Source organism: Camelus bactrianus, chromosome 11, assembly GCF_048773025.1.
Source record: "Camelus bactrianus isolate YW-2024 breed Bactrian camel chromosome 11, ASM4877302v1, whole genome shotgun sequence".
NCBI classification, from domain to species: Eukaryota; Metazoa; Chordata; class Mammalia; order Artiodactyla; family Camelidae; genus Camelus; species Camelus bactrianus.
The window spans coordinates 83,890,847-83,913,833 of record NC_133549.1 but is presented as its reverse complement, the minus strand read 5'-3'; the positions used below and the strand labels follow the sequence as shown (position 1 = coordinate 83,913,833).

The 22,987-nt window shown below is 33.2% G+C and overlaps 1 protein-coding gene across 1 annotated transcript in view; it reads right to left on the bottom strand.

Moving 5' to 3' along the window:
• Positions 1 to 22,987, bottom strand: part of ZNF33B (zinc finger protein 33B) — a 42,987-nt gene that overhangs the window by 6,951 nt on the left and 13,049 nt on the right. Inside the window, exons 3-4 of the mRNA XM_010949418.3 lie at positions 18,221 to 18,356; positions 17,851 to 17,946 (exon numbers count right to left, since the gene is read on the bottom strand). Of these exons, the coding sequence (XP_010947720.2) occupies positions 17,851 to 17,946; positions 18,221 to 18,356 (232 nt within the window). The remainder of the gene's footprint in view (positions 1 to 17,850; positions 17,947 to 18,220; positions 18,357 to 22,987) is intronic.

Here is a 22,987-nt window from a genome sequence, read left to right as displayed (position 1 = left end):
CAGAAATAAAATAAGACCTAATCTACATGTTCAAAATGACCACCCTGAACCTGAAAAAACTGACCTGGAACAGTTCTCTTTAATACATACCTTAATAAAGCTACCAGATCTTAAAAATGAAGAAAAAGGCCTCTAGACAAGGATGAGGATGTTGGACAAAAAGACCAAATATCAACAAACAAACAAAATACAGGTTTGGCAACAGACTTTGTCACCAGTAAACAAAGCAAAGCTAAGTGGAGCAACATTTTCAAGAAAAGGAATTGAGTGAGTCAAGGACTTTTACCCATTGTCTATTATCCTTTAAGGAGCAAGGCTATGGAAAAATGTAAACCAGTTTAGATATTCACGAAAATAGGTAATATTGTAATCACGAAACCTTCCAGAAAAGGACAAACTTCAAGCAACCAAGACTTGACAGGAAAAGCTGGCAGAAAAACTGAGCAGTAAATACATTTAATTGTAGATCGGAAACCAAAACAAAGATAAGAACAAGGATAGAAGAATAAAATATAAATGCTATGTGTTCTGGTGAAGCAGGAATAATGTAACTAGAAAAGCTACAGGAAACAGGAGAGAAAAAACAGGAAGTAAGAATAAGCTCAGAAACAGCCACATAACTAATCAGAGTCAAAGGATGTCAACTATAAGATAAAAAACCAAATAAGAGTGTTAAAGGAAATGGGCAACTAAGGCCATTATATTAATATAAAAGTAATACTAGAGCAAAAGCATCAGAATTTCCTAATTGCCTCCATCCAAAAAGAACAAAGAAAAAAGACCAAATAGAAAAATTCAGTAAATGTGATACCCCTTAAATGTAACAATAGGACAAAACTGAAACCTAACATACAAATCATATCAGTAAATATGAATAGGCTTAACTCACCAATTAAATTTGGTTTTGATTTTCAAATTGAGTCATGGACAAAGCCTAAAATCTCTGCTGTAAAGGGAAAACATACTTAAGAAAAATGGCACAAAAGGGCTAAAAACAAAGGGGTGAACAGTATCATTCCAGACAAAAGGAAACAAGAAGGAAACAGAGGGGCAATCTTGTCACCAGGGAGGACAAAGAAATACTTACAATGCTAAAATTCACAAATTCGAATGGAGAAATAACAGACCAAACAACCTTCATAAAGCAGAACTCAAAGAAGTAAGGAAAAATAGAAACACACTAATAAGAAAAGTATTTCAAGACAAATCAAAGCAAAAAGTTAGCGGTATCAAACACAAATATAATAACATGTATTATGAATCCATATCAAATTTTATAATATCAAAACTTGTAATAGAAAATATACTTCCATCTTAAGAGTACATGAAACATTCACAAAAACTGATATAGATAACACACATAGGTAATAATGCAGTAAAACTAGCAATTAATGGTTAAGAATGAGCTTCCATCTGGACCTGAGAAACAAACAACTCTCTAGTAAACTGTTCTTTGGTGAGAGGGAAAACACACACCAGACCTGATGAAGTTCCAAAACAAAAAACCAAAGAAAATATTACTTATGAGGATGTATGGGGTATGTGTACTGGTCAGAAGAAATTCCATAGCATTAGGTGTTTGTATCAAGGGAAAAAGAAAGAATGAAAACAAGTGAATTCTTAACTCAAAAAAAAAAAAAAAACCCTAGAAAACGATAATAGTAATGTAAAAGAAAGTAGACAGCACAAAAAAGAAAATAAAAAAAAAATAAAAACTGTTTCTTCATTTTAAAGATCTAGTAATTTTATTAAGGTATGTCTTAGGACTGTTCCCAGGTATGTTTCCTCAGGTTCCTGGTGGTCCCTTCGAACATGTGAACATCTTCTTTTATTTCTGCACAGTTTTCTTAGATTAGAAGTTAATGAAACAGAAACAGAAAAATAGAACAAGTAAGTCAAAAGGCTGGTTCTTTGGAAAAATTCACAAAAGAGACAAATCACTGGCTAACTTTATCAACAGAACAAGAGGGAGGAATCTCAACTACACAAAATAAGAAATAATAAGAAGCAATCATGGAAACGATGCCTGAAAAGATCTTAGACTTTTTTTTTTCAACTTGATTCAAATACATTTGAAAGAGAAGTAAATAATTTCCTAGGAAATACAACTTATCAAAATTTACTCTAGTAGAGACAGAAAAAATACACAGAATAATTTCCACAGAAGAAGAAAATACCAAGCTTGCCTGAACAGTAAAATGAGCACCCCTAAATCTTTCATCTAGATTCACAGAATTTTAAACCCTTGCCACATGTGCTTTATCTTTTCTGTATAAATTCTTGACCATTAACTATTTTAGTTAAATACAAACATTATAACCCATTACTCCAAATATGTCAGCATTATATCTCCTAAGACTAAAGGCATAATCACACTCAAGAAAACTGTACCCTGATAATATATTGTCCACTATACAGTCCATTCAAAAAAAGCAGTATCTCTGAAAATATCAGAGCGTTTTTCAGCTACATAGTTCCCCTCCTTTCACTGAAAAATCCTCCAAAATTAGAGGTATAGCTATCACGAAGGTGGGTTTAATCAAAATTGTTTTCTTTAAAAAATGTCCACATACATTTTAGACTTTACTGATATATTGTTTGTTTTTTTCACTCTACGTTTCCAAAATTCATCCACACTGTTGCATACGGCTATGTAATATACTGTAATTTATGTATTGATCCTATTTGATGGATAGTCTGGTTGATTCTAGTTTTTCTGTTATTATAAACAATACAGAGACAGACATTCTTCTCTACACCCCTGCTGAGTATTTGAAAGTGTCCCTAAAGCAGTGCTACTGAAAAGTTGGGCTTTCAAATTGCTGCCAGTCAACATAATGTAACAAGTAGATGACACGATAAATACAAAAACCGAGAGCAACCATTGAGAAATGTTCATAGCAATCACAAAATAGCTTCAGTGAGGTAAAGCTGATGAATCAACTGATTATGGTTAAACTATATAATCTGATAAGCTCTGACATAATAATATAAACTAATGGATTTATTTCTGGGCTCTCTACTCTGATCCACTCCTCTATGTGTCTTTCCTAATGCTAAAACCACAGTCTTATTTACCATAATTATAGTAAGTCTTGAAGTCAGGCAGTGTTATCCCTACAACTTAGCTTTTATTTTTCAAAGTTGTTTTAGTTTTTCTGGCTCTTTGCACTTCTATATAAAGTTTAGAAATCAGCTAGGCAATTACTCTATGAAGTATGCTGAGAATTAAATTGAGATTGTTCTGAGTCTACAGATATTTTTAAGGAGAAAAACGTATTGAGTCTATTGAGCACTCTGATACATCAACATTTGTCATGTATTCATGAACAGGATGTGAGGCTCTCTCCATTTATTTAGGTATTCAATTTCTCTCTGCAATGGTATATAATTTTCAGTGAGGTCTTTCACATCTTTTGCCAGCTACATCTGCAAGAAAATATTTTTCATGCTATTGTAAATAAAACTTTTTAATTTTGCAATTTCCAGTCAATTACTGGCAGTATATAAAAATAAAACTGATTTTTGTATACTGATTTTTATCCTTCAACTGACACTCACATAAAAGTTCTAGTTTTTTTTTGTGTGTGTGAATTCCATTGAATTTTCTACATAACCATGCTCTCTGTGAATAAACACAGTTTCACTTCTTTTCCACAGTGGCCTCCTTTTCTTTTTCTTCCCTGATTACTTTAGCTACATTACATTATATTACTATGAGTGGAATCCTTGACTTGTTCCTGTACTGTTAAAAAACTATTCAATTTTTAAGTATTAAGCACAATATTAACTGGTTTTCTATAAGATGCCCTTTATCAGATTAATGAAAGTCCCTTCTATTCTTCATTTGAGAGTTTTAATCAGGAACGAATTCTGGGTTTTGTCAAATGCTTTTTATGTATATGTTGAGATGATCATATAGGTTTTTATTTAGTTTTGAAATACAGGGCATGGGTGACTGCATAATTGATGGGGGACAGTGCAAAATCAAAATGTGGGGCTGCTTACCCAAAAAATTATACCACAGTATAAAGGTATTAAAATTATGCTTTTCCTTTAAAATATTCTATTACTTATAAAACATTATTAATAAGTACTACAGTGATAGAGGACTAACAATATAAACTTACAAACTGCAAAACAGACATTTCAAATTGCTGATATATTATTTCAAAACATAGACTTTAGACTACATAGAGATCAAAGCTCTTGAGAAACAGTTTTCTAAAACTAACTCTTCAAAATAGTTACGTGTAAATCTGAATTTAATTTTATATATTAAAAGTTTTTTTTTTCCTGAGATGAGAACTCAGGATTTATTTGTTATCTTGACAACTTACATAACATACAGCAGTTTTAATCATATTTATTATATAGTACATTACATCCTGAGTATTTAGTTACCTTATAACTGGAAGTTTGTACCTTTTGACTGCCTTCATCCTTATTCCTCCCCCAACCCCCAATTTAGGAAACCACAAATTTCATCCCTTTTTCTAGGAGTTTCTTTGTTTTGAAATATAATTGACCTACAACACTAAGTTCCTGTACACAACCTAGTGATTCAATATTTTTATAAATTTCAAACTGATCAGGATGATAAGCCTAGTTACATTATACCACCATACAAAGATATTACATAGTTATTGACTATATTCCCCACAGTGTACACTTCATAACTGTGACTCATTTATTTTGCAACTGGAAGTTTGCACCTCAATCTCCTCACTTATTTCTTTCTTCTATTTCCCTTCCGTCTAGCAAGTACATCTTTTTCTATCTATATAACTGTTTCTATTTCATTTGTTCATTCGCTTTTTTAAAAATTCCAAATATAAATGAAATCATATGGCATTTGTCTTTCTCTCTCTGACTTACTTCACTAGGCATAATACCCTCCAGGTCCACCCATGTTGTTGCAGATGGCAAGATTTCATGTTATATGGCTGAGTAATATTCTGCTGTAGTGTGTGTGTGTGTGTGTGTGTGTGTGTGTGTGTGTGTGTGTGTGTGTGTGTGTGCGTGCGTGCGTGCGCATCTATCTATATATACCATATCTTCTTTGTCGACTCATTTATTGATAGGTACTTAGCTTGCCTTCATATCTTGGCTATTATAAATTATAATGCAATGAACACAGTGGTGCATGTATCTATTCATTAGTGTTTTCATTTTCTCTGGATAAATATCCAGAAGTAGAATTGCTGGATTATATGGTAGTTCTATTTTTAATTTTTTGAGTTATTTCCATATTGTTTTACACAATGGCTACACCAATTTACAATCCCACTAATAGTGCACAAGGATTTCCTTTCTCCACATCCTCATCAACATTTGCTATTTGTTGTGTTTTCAGTCATAGCCATTCTGACAGATATGAGGGGCTATGTCATTGTACTTTTGATTTGCATTTCCCTTATGATTAATGATATTGAGCACCTTTTCACATGCCTTTTGGCCATCTGTATGTCTTCTCTGGAACAATGTATGTTCAGTAGCTTGCCCATTTTTAATTGGGTTGTTTGGGTTTTGATGTCAACTTGTATGAGTTCATTATATATTTTGGACATTATCTGTCGAATATATGGCTTTCAAATCTCTTCTCCCATTCATTAGGTGGCCTTTTTGATAATGGTTTTCTTCACTGTGCAAAAGCTTTTTAGTTTGATGCAGTCCCATTTTTTCATTTTTGCTTTTGTTTCCCTTGCTTCAGGAGACTTATCCAAAAAAATATTAAGACTAACGTCAAAGAGAGTACTGCTTACATTTTCTTCTGTACTTGTAGGTCTTACATTTAAGTCTTTAATCCAGGTTGAATGTATTTTTGTGCATGGTGTGAAAACACAAGCAAGACTGATACTTTTGAATATAGCTGTCCAGTTTTTTCAACACCACTTACTGAAGAGGCTCTCTTTTCCCCACTAGATATTCTTGCTTACTTTGTCACAGATTAATTGACCATGAATGTGGGTTCCTTTTTGAGCTCTCTATTCTATTGCACTGATGTATGTTTCTGTTTTTATGCCAGTACCATACTGTTTCAATTACTGTAGCTTAGGAGTACAGTTTGAAATCAGGGTGCATGATACCTTCAGCTTTGTGGGTTTTTTTTTTCTTTTTTTCAAGATTGTTTTGCCTATTTGGGGTCTTCTGTGTTTCCATACAAATTTTAGAATTGTCTGTTCCAGCCCTGTGACAAATGCCACCGGTACTGTGATAAGGATTGCACTGGATCTGTAGATTACTTTGGGCAGTACGGTCACTTTAACAATATTAATTCTTCCAATCTGTTAGCACAGTATATCTTTCCATCTGTTTGCATGGTCTTCTATTTCTTTCATCAGTGTCTTATAGTTTCCTGAGTACAAGTCTTTTACCTCTTGGTTAGATTTACATCTAGGTATTTATTCACTTTTGGTGCAATGATTTCCTTAATTCTTCTTTTTGATAGTCTGCTGTTAGTGTATAAAATGCAACAGATTTCTACTAATTTTGTATCCTACAACTTTACCAAATTCATTGATGAGCTCTAGTAGTTTTCTGGTGGCACCTTTAGAATTTTCTATCTTTAGTATCATGTCATCTTCAAACAGTGACAGGTTTTACTTCTTTCTTTCCAATTTGTCTTCCTTTTACTTCTTTTTCTTGTCTGATTGCTGTGGTTAGGATTTTCAATTATACTGAATAAAAGTGATGAGACTGGGCATCCTTGTCTTGTTCCTGATCCTAAAGGAAATACTTTTAGATTTTCACCATTGAATATGTTAGCCATGGGCTCATCATTCATGGTCTTTAATATGTTAAGGTATATTCAGTCTATACCCACTTTGTTGAGAGTTCTATTGTAAATGAATGTAGAATGTTGTAAAACCTTTTCTACATCTGTTGAAATGATCATATTATTTTTATTGTCCAATTTATTAAAGTGCTATATCACATTGATTGATTTGCAAATACTGAAACATCCTTGCACTTCTGGAATAAACCCCACTTTATCATGAGGTAAGATCCTTTTAACATGCTTTGAATACAGTTTGCTAATATTTTGATGAGGACTTTATTAAATCTATGTTGTTCAGTGATATTGGTGCATAATTTTCTTTCTTTTGTAATATCTTTGCTTGTTTTTGGTTTCAGAGTGATGCTGGCCTCAGAATTAATTCAGAACCATTCTTTTCTCTATAATGTTTTGGGATATTTTGAGAAGGATAGGTGTTACATCTTCTCTAAATGTTTGGTAAAATTCACTTGTGAAGCCATCCAGTCCTATTGGGAGTTTTTAAATTTCATGATTCAATTTCATTAATGGTATTTGGTCTGTTTATATTTTCTTTTTTTTTTTTATTAAATAGATTTTTTTTAACTTTGGGGGGATGTAATTTGGATTTTTAAAATTTATTTTTAATGGAAGTACTGGGGATTGAACCAAGGACCTTGTACATGCTAAGCATGCACTCTACCACTAAGCTATACCTTCTCCCTATATTTTCCATTTCTTCCTGGTTCAGTCTTGTGGAAGTATGCATTTTTAGGAATTTTTCCATTTTTTCTAGGTTGTCCATGAATTTAATTTTAAATACAAATTTATACAATGCCATTTTAATGTTTCCTCTGACATTTCTGTAATTTGTACAAGAAATCAAAAATGGCTTCATGACTTTGTATATAATTCAAAATATCTGTTTACGTAATCCAATGATACATATTCAAATAGAAGAAAGTAATTTCAAAATTAACTTCATTGTTCATAGTTGGTTCATCCAAAATTACACCTGAAAATAATATTCTTTTTGATCAAATCTAATTTCTAAGACTGCAATACAAACTTTGCAACATGGCAGAATTTTTCAAGACCAGAAAGTCTACACTCTGAAGAATTCTAGTACCTACCTGGTATGCCTTAATGCACTGTCTAAGAGTATGCTTTTATCTTGTAATACCTTGTCAACTACAATTACAGCCTGAGTCCCAGAAGTTGTAGTACCAGTACTTAACCTAGAAAGTTAATATTTTATACAGGTGCCAAAGGGACAGGCTCAAGGGAAAACAAGCAAGCTGGCCTCCCAGTATGGATTCCCTGTTGGATCTGCAACCACTGCACTGCTGCTGCTGGTTTTGCTGCAGCTGTCACCAAAGAGGACATGGGTCTTAGTCACCCACTAACTACTATAGGACATCAGATTGCACCAAGCAGCCAGACCAACAGCTTCGTGAAGACACTGCCTTTTGGTGTATCCTGTTTATTCATACATATGCTCCACTTCATGAGACTTCTCATACAAATCACAAATAGACTGCAACAGAAATTCATTGGAAGGACTCAACAGTAGATTGAAGTTTATAGGAAGAATTAGTGAACTTGAAGATAAGTTAATTGACAAAATGCAATATAAACAACAGAGGGAGAAAGTGATGGGGGTAGGGTGGGGAGAATGAACAAAGCCTCAAATAAATGCAGGACATCATTAACTGCATTAACATTCATAATGGGAGTAACAGGAGGGAAGGAAAAAGAGCAAGGAGCAGAAAAAATAGTCAATAAAATGATACCAAAAATGTTGCAAATTTAAAGAAAAACATTAATCTTCAAATTCAACAAGAGAAACTCCAAGTGAGATAAACATAAAGATCCACACCAAGATGCATCATAGTAAAAATAATTAAAAAAAAAAAAGACAAAACCTCAAAAGCATCAAGAGAAATACAACTATTAACATACCAGGGATCTCCAAGAAGATTAACACCTCACTTCTCATCCAAAACAACAGAGTCCAGGAGGTTGGATGACATACTCAGTGTGCTAGGGGAAAAAAATCTGCCAACCAAAGTAGCAGAAATATTCAAAACTGAAGATGATATAAATAAATCCACAGATTAAACTAAAAGAAAGCAAAACCAAAAAACAATTGGAAAGAATCCATTGCCAGTAGACTAGCCTTACAAGAAATAAATTCTTCAGACTGAAAGCAATGATCTCAGTCACTAGTTCAAATCCAGAAAGACTGCAGGTAAGAGTTACTATGTAATTTAAAAAAAACAGTATAAAGGCATATTTCTCTTCCTAACAATTTTACCAAGGCAATGAATAAACCAATATGTATGTAACTGTACTGTATTGTTGGGCTGGTAACATATAAAAGTGTATTATATTTGATAATAAAGCACAATGAGACAGGAATAAAGCTATACAGTAGCAAGGAAATGACCCTGGATGGTAACTTGAATCCACAGGAACAAATGAAATGAAGCAGAAATGGCAATAAGCAAGTAAATATAAGAAACTATAAATAGAGACTTGATATCCATTCTTATAGCAGTTCCTTTAGGCACATTAAATTACATAAAGCAATACTTATGACAATGTATTATTGGAATTTAAACATATACATGTACTAGATACAAAAGTAATACCATAAAAATAGAGAAGAAAATGTAGAGCTATACATGAATAACAATTCTATATCTCACTGGAGGTAAGACAGTGTAAGTCAGTTCTGAAAAGTTAAGATTTATTAACTAAATCCTATAGCATCTACTAGGAAAATAATTTTTTAAGTAAAATAATCATTAAAGAAATTAAAATTCTACACTAAAATGTACTCACTTAATGAAAAAGAAGGCAGTAATAAAAGGAATACAGGATCAAAAAGGCACAAGACAGATAAACACCAAAAAAGTAAAATGGCAGGTGCACATTCAACTATACGGATAATAACAGACACTTGAAATGTACTTAAAAATCCAATAAAAAGGCAGCAACTGCCAGACTGAAAAAAAAACGTGAAAATCCAAACTCATGCTGTCTACAAGGATACTCTTTATATTCAAAGCCACAAATAGGTTGCAAGTTTAAAAATAAAGATATAACAAGTACACGACATCCATAAGGCTGGGGTTGCTATACTAATATCAGACAAAATACACTTCAACATAAAAATATTACTAGAGATAAGGAGGGACATTATATAAAGAGTTAACTGATAAAGGAGACATAAATCTAAGCAATATATGCTGTGAACAACAGTCTCAAAATGCATGAAGCAAATACTGACAGAACTGAAAGGTAAAATACACACAACAACAATAACTGGAGACGTTTATACCCCACGTTTAGTAATGGATAAAACAACTGGGCAGACTATGAAGAAAAATCAAGAAAAAAAAGGCATGAATAATACTATAAAGCAACCAGAGCTAACATATACAAATACAAAACACTCAAAAATTGCAGAATACACATTCTTTAAGAACACATGAAACATTTCCCAGAATAAATGTAAAAACATTCCCTCAGCATGTTGGAAGGAAATTACAAATCAGTAATACAAAAGAATTTTGAAAATTCACAAATGGGAGTGAATTAAATAATACATCCCTAAATAAAAAAAAAAAAAGGGTCAAAAAAGCAATTAACAAGGGAAATTAGAGAAATACTTTGAGATGAGTAAAAATGAAGACAAAATATACCAAAATTATGAAGCACACATAAAGCAGTACTTATAGGGTAATTTATACCTGCAAATAAAAATAAATAAATAAATCTTATTACCTACCCCTCCAAAACAAACAAGCAAGCAATCAAATCAATAAGCTAACCTTCTACCTTAGAACAATAGGGAAAAAAGGCAATACAAATCCAAAACAAGCAAAAGGAGGGAAATCAGTTTAGAGTAAAAATTAATGAAACAGAGAACAGAAAGAAAATAAATAATTATTTGAAAGATCAACAAAACTGACAAACCTCTAGTTAGACTTACATTGAAATAAGAGACAGAAGATTGAAATTACTAAAATTACAGATGAAAGATGATATATACACTAGGGATATAATACACTAACATTATAAAACTACTATTCTATATGAAAACAAAAATAACAAGGAAATGTTATGAACAATTACATGCCAATAAATCAGATAAATTTAATGAAATGCAAAAATTCCTAGAATAACAAAATTATAGAAACTGATTTAAGAATGAATTTTAAATCTTGAAAAAAGCTGTAGAAGTAACAATACTGAAATTGTCATTTTAAAACTTTTCATTACAAAGCTCAGATTGAGATGGTTTCACTGGTGAACTGTACTAAACATTCAGCAAAGAATTAACACTAATTATTCAAAAACTCCTCCAAAAGATAGAAAAGAACACTTTCCAACTCATTCTATGAGCCCAATATCACCCTGCTTCCAAAATCAAACAGGAGACAACACAACTGGAGATTAATATCTAAGAATATTAAGATCAATATCTTATGAATATTGAAAACCCACAAATCCGCAACACAACACCATCAAATTTTATCCATATAAAAAGGATTATATACAATGACAATGTGGAATTTGGTCCACTAATGCAAGGTGGGTTTATCATTTGAAAATGGTAAATGAACTGCAACTTTGTGCTTTCCTTCTGACTCACTCCACCTGGAGGGGGCCTTCTTTGCACTCTCTCTTTGCCTCATTGCAGCTCACAGTATCCTCTAGAAAGGAACCAGTACACTCGTCTGGCACCCTGATTGCTGCCACTGATACCACAAGAGACACCTCTAAGGTCTCCTGACTCTGGTGGCTAGCAGGACTTATACTTGTGGTCCCACAGAAGTATGTATTTGCATGCTTTGAAAGATACTGTCTGAGAGTCTGGCTTCCAGTCAGCATTAATCTAGATCCTGACTGAGACCCTCTGCTCTGGGACATTGACAGGTCTTGGAACAACCTCAAATACTGGGAGCCACTAAAAATAAATTAGGTTGTTTAGATAATAAAGTTTTGAGAGACATCCAAGCGCTAAGGCAGGGCTAAAAGGTAAAGCATGTCTCTTACACGAGGCAACTTCTTCAAGAGTAGGAAAGGCAGCTATTTTATCTAATGTAAAGAAAACATCACAGAGACTCAAGGAAAATGAAAAAAAAAAAAAGAGGAATGTATTACAAACAAAAGAACAAGATAAAAAACCTCAGTCTTTGATGAAATGTAGATAAGTGATTACCTAATAAAAAATTTTTTTAAAAAAAGTCATAAAGATGCTCACCAAAATTCGGAGAAGAATGAATGAATACAGTGAGAACTTCAATGAAGAGACAGAAAATAGAAGAAAGCACCAAACAGAAATCACAGAGCTGAAGACTACAATAACGGAACTGAAAAAATACACTAGAATAGTCCAAGAGCAGACTGGATGAAGCAAAAAGAAAAGGTCAGTAGATTTGAAGATAGGGCAGTGGAACTCATCCAATCAGAGCAACAAAAAGAAAAAAGAATGAAAAAAAGTGCCAATAGCTTAAGAGACTCATGGGAAAACACTGAGCGGACCTACATTTGTAATACAGGAGTCCCAGAGAAAGAAGAGAGAGAGAGAGAAAAAGGCAGAAAACTTATTTAAAGAAATAATGCTTGAACTTTCTTAACCTGGGAAGGAAACAGACGTCCATTTCCCAGAAGCACAGAGATTTCACAAGAAGACAAATTCAAATAGACTCACACAAGACATATAACAATTAAAGTGTCAAAAGTTAAAGACATGGGAATCTTAAAAGTAGCAACAGAAAATTATGATACATATAAGGGAACCCTCATAAGATGACAGCTTGTTTTTTAGCAGAAACTTTGTGCGTCAGAAGAGAGTGGTATGATACATTCAAAGCGCTGAGAGAAAAACAAAATAAAAAACTGCTAATCAGGAATATTCTACTGAGCAAAGCTGTCATTCAGAACTGAAGGAGAAAGAGTTTTCCAGACAAGCAAAAGCTAAAGGAGTTCATCATCACTAGATCAGCCTTACAGGAATTTTAAAGGGACTTCTTTAAGCTGAAATGAAAGAACACAATTAGTAACAGAAAAACATATGTAAGTATAAATCTCACTGGTATAAGTAAATATATAATAAAATCCAGAATAATCTAATGCTGTAAAGATGGAAGGTTAATCACTTATAAATATAGTACGAAGGTTAAAAGACAAAAGTAGCAAAAATAACAATTACAATAATTAGTTAAGAGATACACAAGGAAAAAGATATAAAACATAAAATGTGGGGAGGGAGAATAAAAATGTACAGATTCAGAATGCGTTCAAATTTGTTGTCAACTTAAACTGTTATAAGGTATTAGAAGTAAGTTTCCATGTAATCACAAAGTAAAAACCTCTGCTAGATACACAAAAAATAAAGAAAAAAAAATCAAAGCATAATAGAAAACTTTCAAGTCACAAAACAAGAGAGAAGAAGAAAAACAAAACAGATAAATAACAAATAGTCAGAAAACAATTAACAAAATGGCAATAAGTACATATTAATCAATAATTTAAATACGAGTGGACTAAATTCTCTAGTCAAAAGACATAGAATGGATAAAAGGATTAAAAAAAAAGATCCATCCATAGGCTGCCTAGAGATGAACTTGAGATGTTAAGGATAAACACAGACAAAGTGAAGGGATGCAAAAAGATATTCCATGCAAATGAAAACCAAAAGAAAGCTGGGGAACTTATCTCAGACAAAATAGACTCTAAGCAAAGACTATAGTAAGAGATAAAGAAAGTCATTACATAATGATACAGGGTTCAAACCAAAGGAGGATATAACATTTGTAAACATTTATGCACTCAATATCACAGCACCTAAATATATAAAGCAAATTAACAGACTTAAAGGGAGAAGCTGATAGCAATAATAGCAGGGCACAATAACACCAGACTTTAGTTGATGGATAATCCAGACAGAAAATCAATACGGAAACACTGGTCTTAATCGACACATCAGATCAGATTAATTTAATAGATAAACACAAAATATTCCACCCAAAAGCAACAGAACACATATTCTTTTCACAAGGAACATTCTCCAAGATAGATCATGTGCTAGACCGCAAAGTAAGTCTTAATAAATTCAAGAAGCATCTTTTCCAACCACAATATAAAACAAACAAACAAATTACAAGAAGAAACCTGCAAAATTCACATATACATGAAGACTAAACAACATGCTAGTGAACAACCAATGAATGAATCAAAAAGAACTCGCAGAAAAAAAATGTAGGTATAATATACCAAACACATAGGATGCAGCAAAAGCAGTTCTCAGAGGGAAATTTATAGTGATAAATGCTCACATTAAGAAAGAAACAAGAAAACTTTCAAATATACAAACTAACTTCATAACTAAAGAAACCAGAAGAAGAGGAAGAAACAAAGCCCAAATTAGTAGAAAAGGAAATAACAAAAAAACTAGAGCAGATATAAATGAAATAGGGACTAAAAATACAACAAAAAAGACCAATGAAACTAAGAGCTGGTTCTTTGAAAAGATAAACAAAATTGAGAAACCTTTAGCTAGAGTCATGGAGGAAAATAGAGGACTCAAATAATACCAAAAATGAAAAAGAAGACGTTACAACGGACACCACAGAAATACAAAGGATAAGAGACTACTATGAACAAATCTATCACAATAAAGTTCACAACTAGAAGAAACAGAAAATTCCTAGAAACATCCAACACTGAATCAGGAAGAAATTAAAAATCTTAACAGGTCAATTACTAGTAAGAACTCTGAATCAGTAATCAAACAAAAGCCCAGGACCACACAGCTTCACTGGTAAGTTCTAACAAACATTTAAAGAAGAATTATTACCAATTCTTCTCAAAACTCTTCCAAAAAATTAATAGGAAGGGACATATCCAGATTTATTTTAAAAGGCCAGCATTACTATCACCAAAACCTGACAATGATGCCAGAAGAAAAGAAAATTACAAGCCCAAAATCCCTGATGAAGATACAAAAATCCTCAACAAAATATCAGCAAATTAAATTTAATAATACATTAGAAGGAGCATACACCATGATGAAGTAGGATTTATTCCAGGAATGAAAGGGTGATTCAGTATCTGGTAATCAATCAATGTGATCCATCACATTAACAAATAAAGGATAAAAATCAATGATCATCTCAATAGAGGAAGAAAAAGCATTTGGCAAAATTCAACACTCATTCATGATAAAAAAAAAAAAAACCCTCAACAAAGTGGGTAGAGGGAAAACACCCCAATATAAGAAAGGCCATATATGACAAGCCCACTACTAAAATCATACTCAATGGTGAAAAGCTGAAAGTTTTTTTCTGTAACATCAGGAAAAAGACAAAGAACGCTCATTCTTGATACTTTCATTCAACATCACACTGGAAGTCCTAGCCAGAGGATTTAGGCAAGAAAATGTAATAAAAGGCATCCAAATCAAAAAAGGAAGAAGTAAACCGTCCTATTTACAGATTACATAGTATTACACAGAGCAAACCCTAGACTCCATCAAAAGACTGTTAGAACTATAAACAAACCCAGTAAAGTTGGAGGATACAAAATCAACATAGAAAAATCTGTTTAATTTCTATACATTAATAACAAACTATCAGAGAAAGAAAACAACCCCATTTAAAACTATCAAAAAGAATAAAATACCTAAAAATAAATTTAACCAAGGAGGTAAAAGGCCTGCTTATTAAAAACTATAAAACACTGATGAAAGAAATTGAAGAAGACATAAATGGAAAGTTATTCAATGCTCATGGATCAAGAGAATTAATACTGCTAATATGACACAATTCAATCTACAGATTCAAAGCAATTTCTCAAAATTCCAATGGCATTTTTCACAGAAATAGAATAAGCAATCCTAAAATTAGTATAGAACTACAAAAAACTCCAACTAGCCAAAGCAACCTTGAGAAAGAACAAAAGCTTGAAGTATCATATTTCCTGATTTCAAACTTTATTACAAAGCTATAATAACCAAAAGAGTATGGTGCTGGCATAAAAACAGACACATAGATCAATGGAACAGAACAGTGAGCCCATAAATAAACCCATGCATACAGAGTCAACTAATTTAAGACAAAGAATCCAAGAATATACAATGGGGAAAGGACAGTTTCTTCAATAAATGATGTTGAAAAAACTGGAAAGTCACATGCAAAAGAATGAAACCAGACCACTGTCTTACACCATATACAAAAACTAACTCAAAATGGATTCAAGATGGGAATATAAAACCAGAAACCATAAAACTCCTATAAGAAAATACAGGCAGTAAGCTCCTTGACAGTGGTCTTGACAATGATTTTTTTGGATCTGAAACCAAAAGCAAAGACAACAAAAGCAAAATAAACACTTGAGACTACATCAAACTTTTTAGTTTCAGTACAGCAAAGGAAACCATCAACAAGATGAAAAAGGAACCTACTGAATAGGAGAAAATATTTACAACCATATAACTGATAAATGGTTAGTATCTAAAATATATTTAAGAAAAAAACTCACACAACTCAATAGCAAAAAAATACAAAACTTGATTATTTAAAAATGGGCAGAGAATCTGAATAGACATTTTTCCAAAGAAGATACACAGATGGCCCATAGGCTCAAGAAAAGGTGTTCAACATCACTCATCATCAAGGAAATGTAAATGAAAACACTACTCATTTTTATTAAAATATACTTGACATATAAGTTTGTAAATTTAAGGTGTAAAACATGTTAACACATTTATAAATTATGCTATGATTGCCAGTGTAGTGATAATTAGCACCATTGTCATTACATAATTATCATTTCTTTTTAGTAGTTGGAATAATTAAGTTCTAGTCTCTTAGCAAATTTGATGATCATAATATCATTGCCTATATTCACTATACTGCCCATTAGATCTCTAAGGCTTATTTACGACTCATTACAAGTTGGTACCCTTAAATAGCATGTCTTATTTCCTCAACTTCATCCTCTGGTAATCACCATGTTACTTTCTGTTTTTAAGAGTTTGGCTTTTTTAGACTCTGTAAATAAGTGATACCATACAGTACTTGTCTTTCTCTGACTTATCTCACTTCGCATAATGTGCTCAGGGTCCATCCATGTTGTTGCAAATGGCAAGATGTCCTCCTTTTTCATGGCTGAATATTCCATTGTATACATATACATACACTACGTCTTTTTTATCCATTCATCTGTTGATGGGCAGTTAAGTTATTTCTGTATCTTGGCTGTTATAAATAATGATGCAATGAACACAGAGTGCATGTATCTCTTTAATACACTGTTTTAATTTGGGGGGTGGTTTATGTCCAAAAGTAGAACTACTGGATCATATGATTGCTCTATTTCTAATTTTTTGAGGAACCTCCATACTGTTTTCCATCATGGCTAAACCAACTTACATTCCCACCAACAGTGTACAACAGTTCCTTTTCCTCCACATCCTTGACAATACACATGCTCTTGTCTTCTTGATGCTGGCCATTGTAACTGGTGTGACGTGATTGTGGTTCAGACTTGCATTTCCCTGGTAATTACTGAGCTTGAGCATCTTTTCATGTACCTTTGGCCATGAGCACTACTTCTATAAACTCATTAAAATACACGATTTTTTTCACTACTATACCCTCAGCTCTTAGAGTACAGCATGTACTCAAAAATTACTTGAGTCAAAAAGTGAGTTTATGAAAGACTGGCTAATCACAGCAGGAATGCAGAGCAATGGAGAGTAGTAAGGTAGGTAACTGAAATTGCTTTCAGAATCACAGAGTAACCTAGAAAAACAGCTGTAAAGATCAAGTGGGCAAAAACTGGACCACTGACAAATCCAAGAATGATAAATATTCAAAAAGTGAATCAAAAGGAGAACATTTTTGTAAAAGTGCAATCTGGAGGTTTGGTTCAAAAATTAGTATTTTAAATCATCTCTAAGGATTAGGACCTCTAAAGTGATATTCTTCAAAAACATTTCAAAGCTGTCAAACTTGGATTAAACAGGAAAATAATAAATTTCGTGATGTTCACTTGTTCAGTACACATTAACTCACCTGGGAAGCTGTGGCTTGGCAATTCTTCCTGCATTATCCATGGTTCCTTTCCTTGCTCCAGCCTGAAGATCACCTCTGGTTTGGTAATACAATACCCTGTTAAAGCAAAATAATTTAGGACTTGGACCAAGTGGCCTGGACTTCAGGGCTCTGAAAAAAGAGGGAGCTTCTGGAGCTGCTCAATTAAGGATGCTGTTGAACATTTCATTGGAGAAGTAAACATAAGTATCTTCATGGTGCCCAAAAGTGACCAATAAACATTGATTCCTGAATTCTTATCTTAAATATCATTATACTCTACTGAGTGTCTATATGCTTAATTAAAAGAAATTTAAATGCCATTTGGAATTACATAATAAACAGACCTTACCCACTGAGACAAGATTACTGTAGTTCTCCAGCATCACATCTCTATACAGGGACCTCTGAGTTGGGTCCAGGTGTTGCCACTCTTCCTGGGTGAAGCCCACAGTCACATCCTTAAATGATACTGATCCCTGGAATTTCTGTTCAATTTGAAATAATCAGAATTAAGGTGACATGTATGGAAACAAATCCTTACCATGATTACTGTCTACAGATTACCAGATTGGTTTGCAGAATGTTTGTTTTGCTTTATACTTTGGAGGAAGATGAGAAATCAGAGTAGAAATATTCTGCCATTGCACTAATTGTTAATTATGAAGTCCTCTCAATGTACCAGGAAGTATTCTAGTTCTTAGAAATACTAAGATTAATAAAAATTGTCTTGTATTCAAGCAGCATATAATCTGGTAAGAAAACATGCAATAATATGTTACAAGCGCTATGGTTAAAGTACTTACACAATAGATTAAAGTAAATGAGGAGCAAAATTAGTTCTATTTTGAGCGTCCCTGAGGAAGAACAGCTGTTAGATAAAGAGTAATACTCTGTTCTTCGTGAACCAGGGCCATCTTATAAGCAAAGGCAGGGGCCCTCCTAACATCCTCGGGAAATTAGCAAAAGTCAAACAGCACAAGAGGAGTTGAAACTATAGCCTGGAGCTGTGATAAGGAAAAGAACCATGGAGATATTCAAGGAATAGTTTACAGAGTAACTTTAGACCAACAGTCTGCAAACTGTGTGATCACTTTCCACCTTAGAGAATATTTTTGAGCACTAAAGAAGTATATATTTATAAATTACAGAAATAAACTAACAATAAATTTATTATGAATCTTAGTTTTATTCTTAGATTTCAAAAATATAGGAAAACAGCCTAATATTTTATTTCACTACAATACATAGTCTAGGTTCTAATCCTTCAATTGAGACACAATAATGAGGATGTGCAGAAAATGAGACAGGAAAGATTTTAGAACTATCATATTGGCATGTCTGTAGAACTTATATAAGAGAAGATACTCAATTGTTTTTGGTATCATCAGAGTGCATGCTTCTATTTTAGGAATCACTGTTGCAGAGAAAGAGGAGCCAAAGAAGAGATCTGAGGATATACTGAAATTATGTGACCAGGTTTTTATTTCAGAACCAGTTCTCTTCCTTAAAAGAGAAGGGAAAGTTAAAAGACCAAACAACACCACTTACATAAACTCCTCAGGTAGAAACTGGGATGCAAACAGGGCACTGATAAAAGGAAACAGACAGCAACAGAATGTGGTCACCAATTCACTGGCCAAAAGGATGTGTTTTCATAGGGTATATGCATGAATAGCTGTACAGATACCAGAGTTGCAAAGTTAGCCAGGAACATGAGGAGAAAATAGATTTGGCACTGTATTTTAGCAAGATATGTCTTAACTATAATAAATTTGAAGCATAACACTGAGGTCTAGTGTGAAAATAAGGATTTATAGACATTAATAGTTCAGCAGTGTTTGAAGTCATTGAAAATGAATCAGAAGGCTTTCAGAACACTGAGAGTGAAAATAACCAAGAATGAAAGCTGAGGAAAAAATCACTTCTTAACTAGCTTACAGAGAAAAATTAAGTCATGAAGATTATCAATGACTCTTCTGAAAGGTGGCAATATAAATATAGGAAAGAACAGTTTTAAAAACTAAGAGATGATGACATGACTAACTCAGAAGATAACAGCAAAGCATGATTAAAAAAAAATCTCCTGGCAAACTGGAAATAGAAAGGAATTTCCCCAGTGTGATAAAGGATTTTTACAAATACCTCCAGCAAATTTCACACTTAATAGTGAAATATGGAAAGTGTTCAACTTAAAACTAGGATAAAGATAAGGAAGCCTGCTATCTCCAATTTCATTCAACATTTTTTCAAAGTTCTTAGAGTAATATAGCAAAGCAATCATATACACAGAAAATCCAAACAAAAGTATCCAAAATAAAAGTTTTAGAAACTGGATACAAGTTCAATATAACAAGTTTCAGAAAATTAAAATTTTTAAAGGTACAACTAATGATAGAATGAAAAATACGAAAATCTCTTACAAAGGAAACTACAAAACATAATGAAGGAAAAATAAGAAGACCCGAATAAATGGAGGGATACAACAAATTCCAGGATAGGCAAGCTCAATATTATAACAGTATCAATTCTCTCCATCCTGACATACAAATTCATAGCAATAACAAACAAAATCCCAGAGAAGCTAAATCTAAAATATGTGAAAATGCAAAGGGTAAGAAAAGACAAAACAATCCTGAAGAAAACAAGTAAGCCAGAAGAAATATCATATATCAAGTCTAATTACCAATGTACCACAATTGTGATACAAGCATAAAAATTTTCAGATCTATCAACAGAATGGAAGAAAAGTCCCCAAACAGACCCATATGTATATGTCACTCGATTTATGACAAGGGTAACAGAAGGATAATCACTTCAATAAATGGTGCTAGTTTAATTATAATAAGCATTTATTATTATCTTCAGTGTAAACAGAAACCTGTTTTAGATGATATATAGATCTAAATTTGAAAAGTAAAATAATAAAAATTTTAGAAAATGCCATAGTGGTCATACCTTTATGACCTCAAGACAGGCAAAGATTTCTTAAACAGCACACAAATTATATTAATAATACTATAATATTAAGAACCTATCCTTATCAAAAGACAAAGAGAATAAAAATGCAACACACAGAGTGGGAGAAAACATTTGGAATACATATGTCTGACAAAGAAGTCCCAACCCTAATACAGAAATTTTATAAATTAATCAGAGGGGAAAAGGCAGGCCATCTTGATAACAAAACTGACAGCAAACACTTCAATAGAAACTATGAAGGTGAGAAGGCACTGCATAAAAATTTGAATAGGAAATTTGCATAAATGAGAAAATCAAAATGGAAAGTCATTTTAAAGAGCTAGGAAAAATGCCACCAGAAATTTCCAAATCAGCAAAAATATTCTTCTGAAATGAATATATTTTCCAAATAAAGGCTGAAAAATTATCAACAGTACAGACAAAAAAATACTATAGTTACAAAATGACACCTGATGGAAGCACAAAACTGCAGGAAGGGAGAAAATTGAAAATGGAACTTAGAGCAACAAGTAACACATTTTCGAACCTGTGACACACACAAAAGTAAAATATATCAAAACAACAGCAAAAGGGTAATTAAGTAGTTTTAAGATTCTTGTATTATCTGTAAAGTGGTAAAGCACTAATTTAAAACAGACAAACTTAAGAATTCTATAGAGGAAAAACTCAATTCTTCTATTTTACTCTACTCACACTGTATTCTGGTCACAAATTTGTGGGAGTTCTTCCCACACCAAGCAATTAACTCAATTCTGACACTATAGCGTCAGATCCCAGGCTTAAGTCCCATAACACCACTCCCACTCTGATCAGACACCAATTGCAAGTCCAGATTGTCACCTGTGGATCTGACTGTTGGACAGAAATCAGGCTTCCCACACCCTCCTCCTCTTTGGGGTCAATAATTTGATATAGAGGCTCCTAGAATTTAGGGAACTACTTACTAGATTAATGGTTTATTATAAAAGAATAGAACTCAGGAACATGACATACAGGGCAAGGATGGGGAAAGGGGTACAGAACTTTCACGCCCTCTCTGAGCTCACTACCCTCCCAGTACCTCTAATGTGTCAACAACCTGGAGGCTTTCTGGATCCTGTAAGTCCAGGGATTATAAAGGTTTCATTATGCAGGCATGACTGATTAAATCCCTAAGCCATAGGTGAGGAATTCAGCCTCCAGCCCCTCACCCCTCCTTGGAGGTTGGGAGGTGGGGCTAAGTCACATGGTTGGTTCTCCTGATACCAGGTGCCTCACTCTTAGGGGCAGTCCCAACGTCACCTCATTAGCATAAACTCAGGTGTGGTCTAAAGGGGCTTGTCATAAATAACAAAAAGACAACAATTCCATCTTGATTGCTCTGGAGGTACTTCAGGAACTGGGAATAAAAGCTAAATATTACAACAGATGCCCCTATAGCACTTATCACTTAGGATATTATTAGAGTTTTAGGAGTTAAGTGCCAGGAACCCTGGAGGAAAACCAAAATATACATTATATATATAAACAACATCACAAATGCAAATTGTAGTATCTAGAGTAAAAACTAAACAAATATACAACTGTACAACTAAAAAGCTTCTAGATCCAAAAAGAAAAAAATGCTTATCAAAAGGAGAGCAGATAAGTAAATTATAGTAATTTCATGTAGTGGAATACTATGCAGCAACACATGGAATAAACTACTGGTAAATCTAACATATATATTGAATGGAAAAAGCCTCATATAAAGGTGTACACACTAATTCTACACATAGAGTTTCAATAACAGGCAAGATTAATGAAAAATGATAGAAAAGTGTCACATGGGGAAGGGAGGTTGCTGTTAAAGACTGGAAAACTCATAAAGGAACCATAAAGGGGTGGTGGACATATTAAATATCTTGACCTAGTTGGTATCTACCAGGATGTACGTATGCGTTAAAAATTTTAAAAGGGAGCAAAATACCTACAATGAATGTACCTTACATACTTCACTGTATTATGATATAGCAAAAAAACCCCACAAAATTTAAAAGCCAGAATCCAAAAAAAGGAGGAAAATGGCACAAGTGAACTAGTGAATGAATTTATAAAAGTAGCAAGAACTAGCTGCCGGTAAACTGACAGCCTGCAGCTGTAGGGGTTTGCAATAATT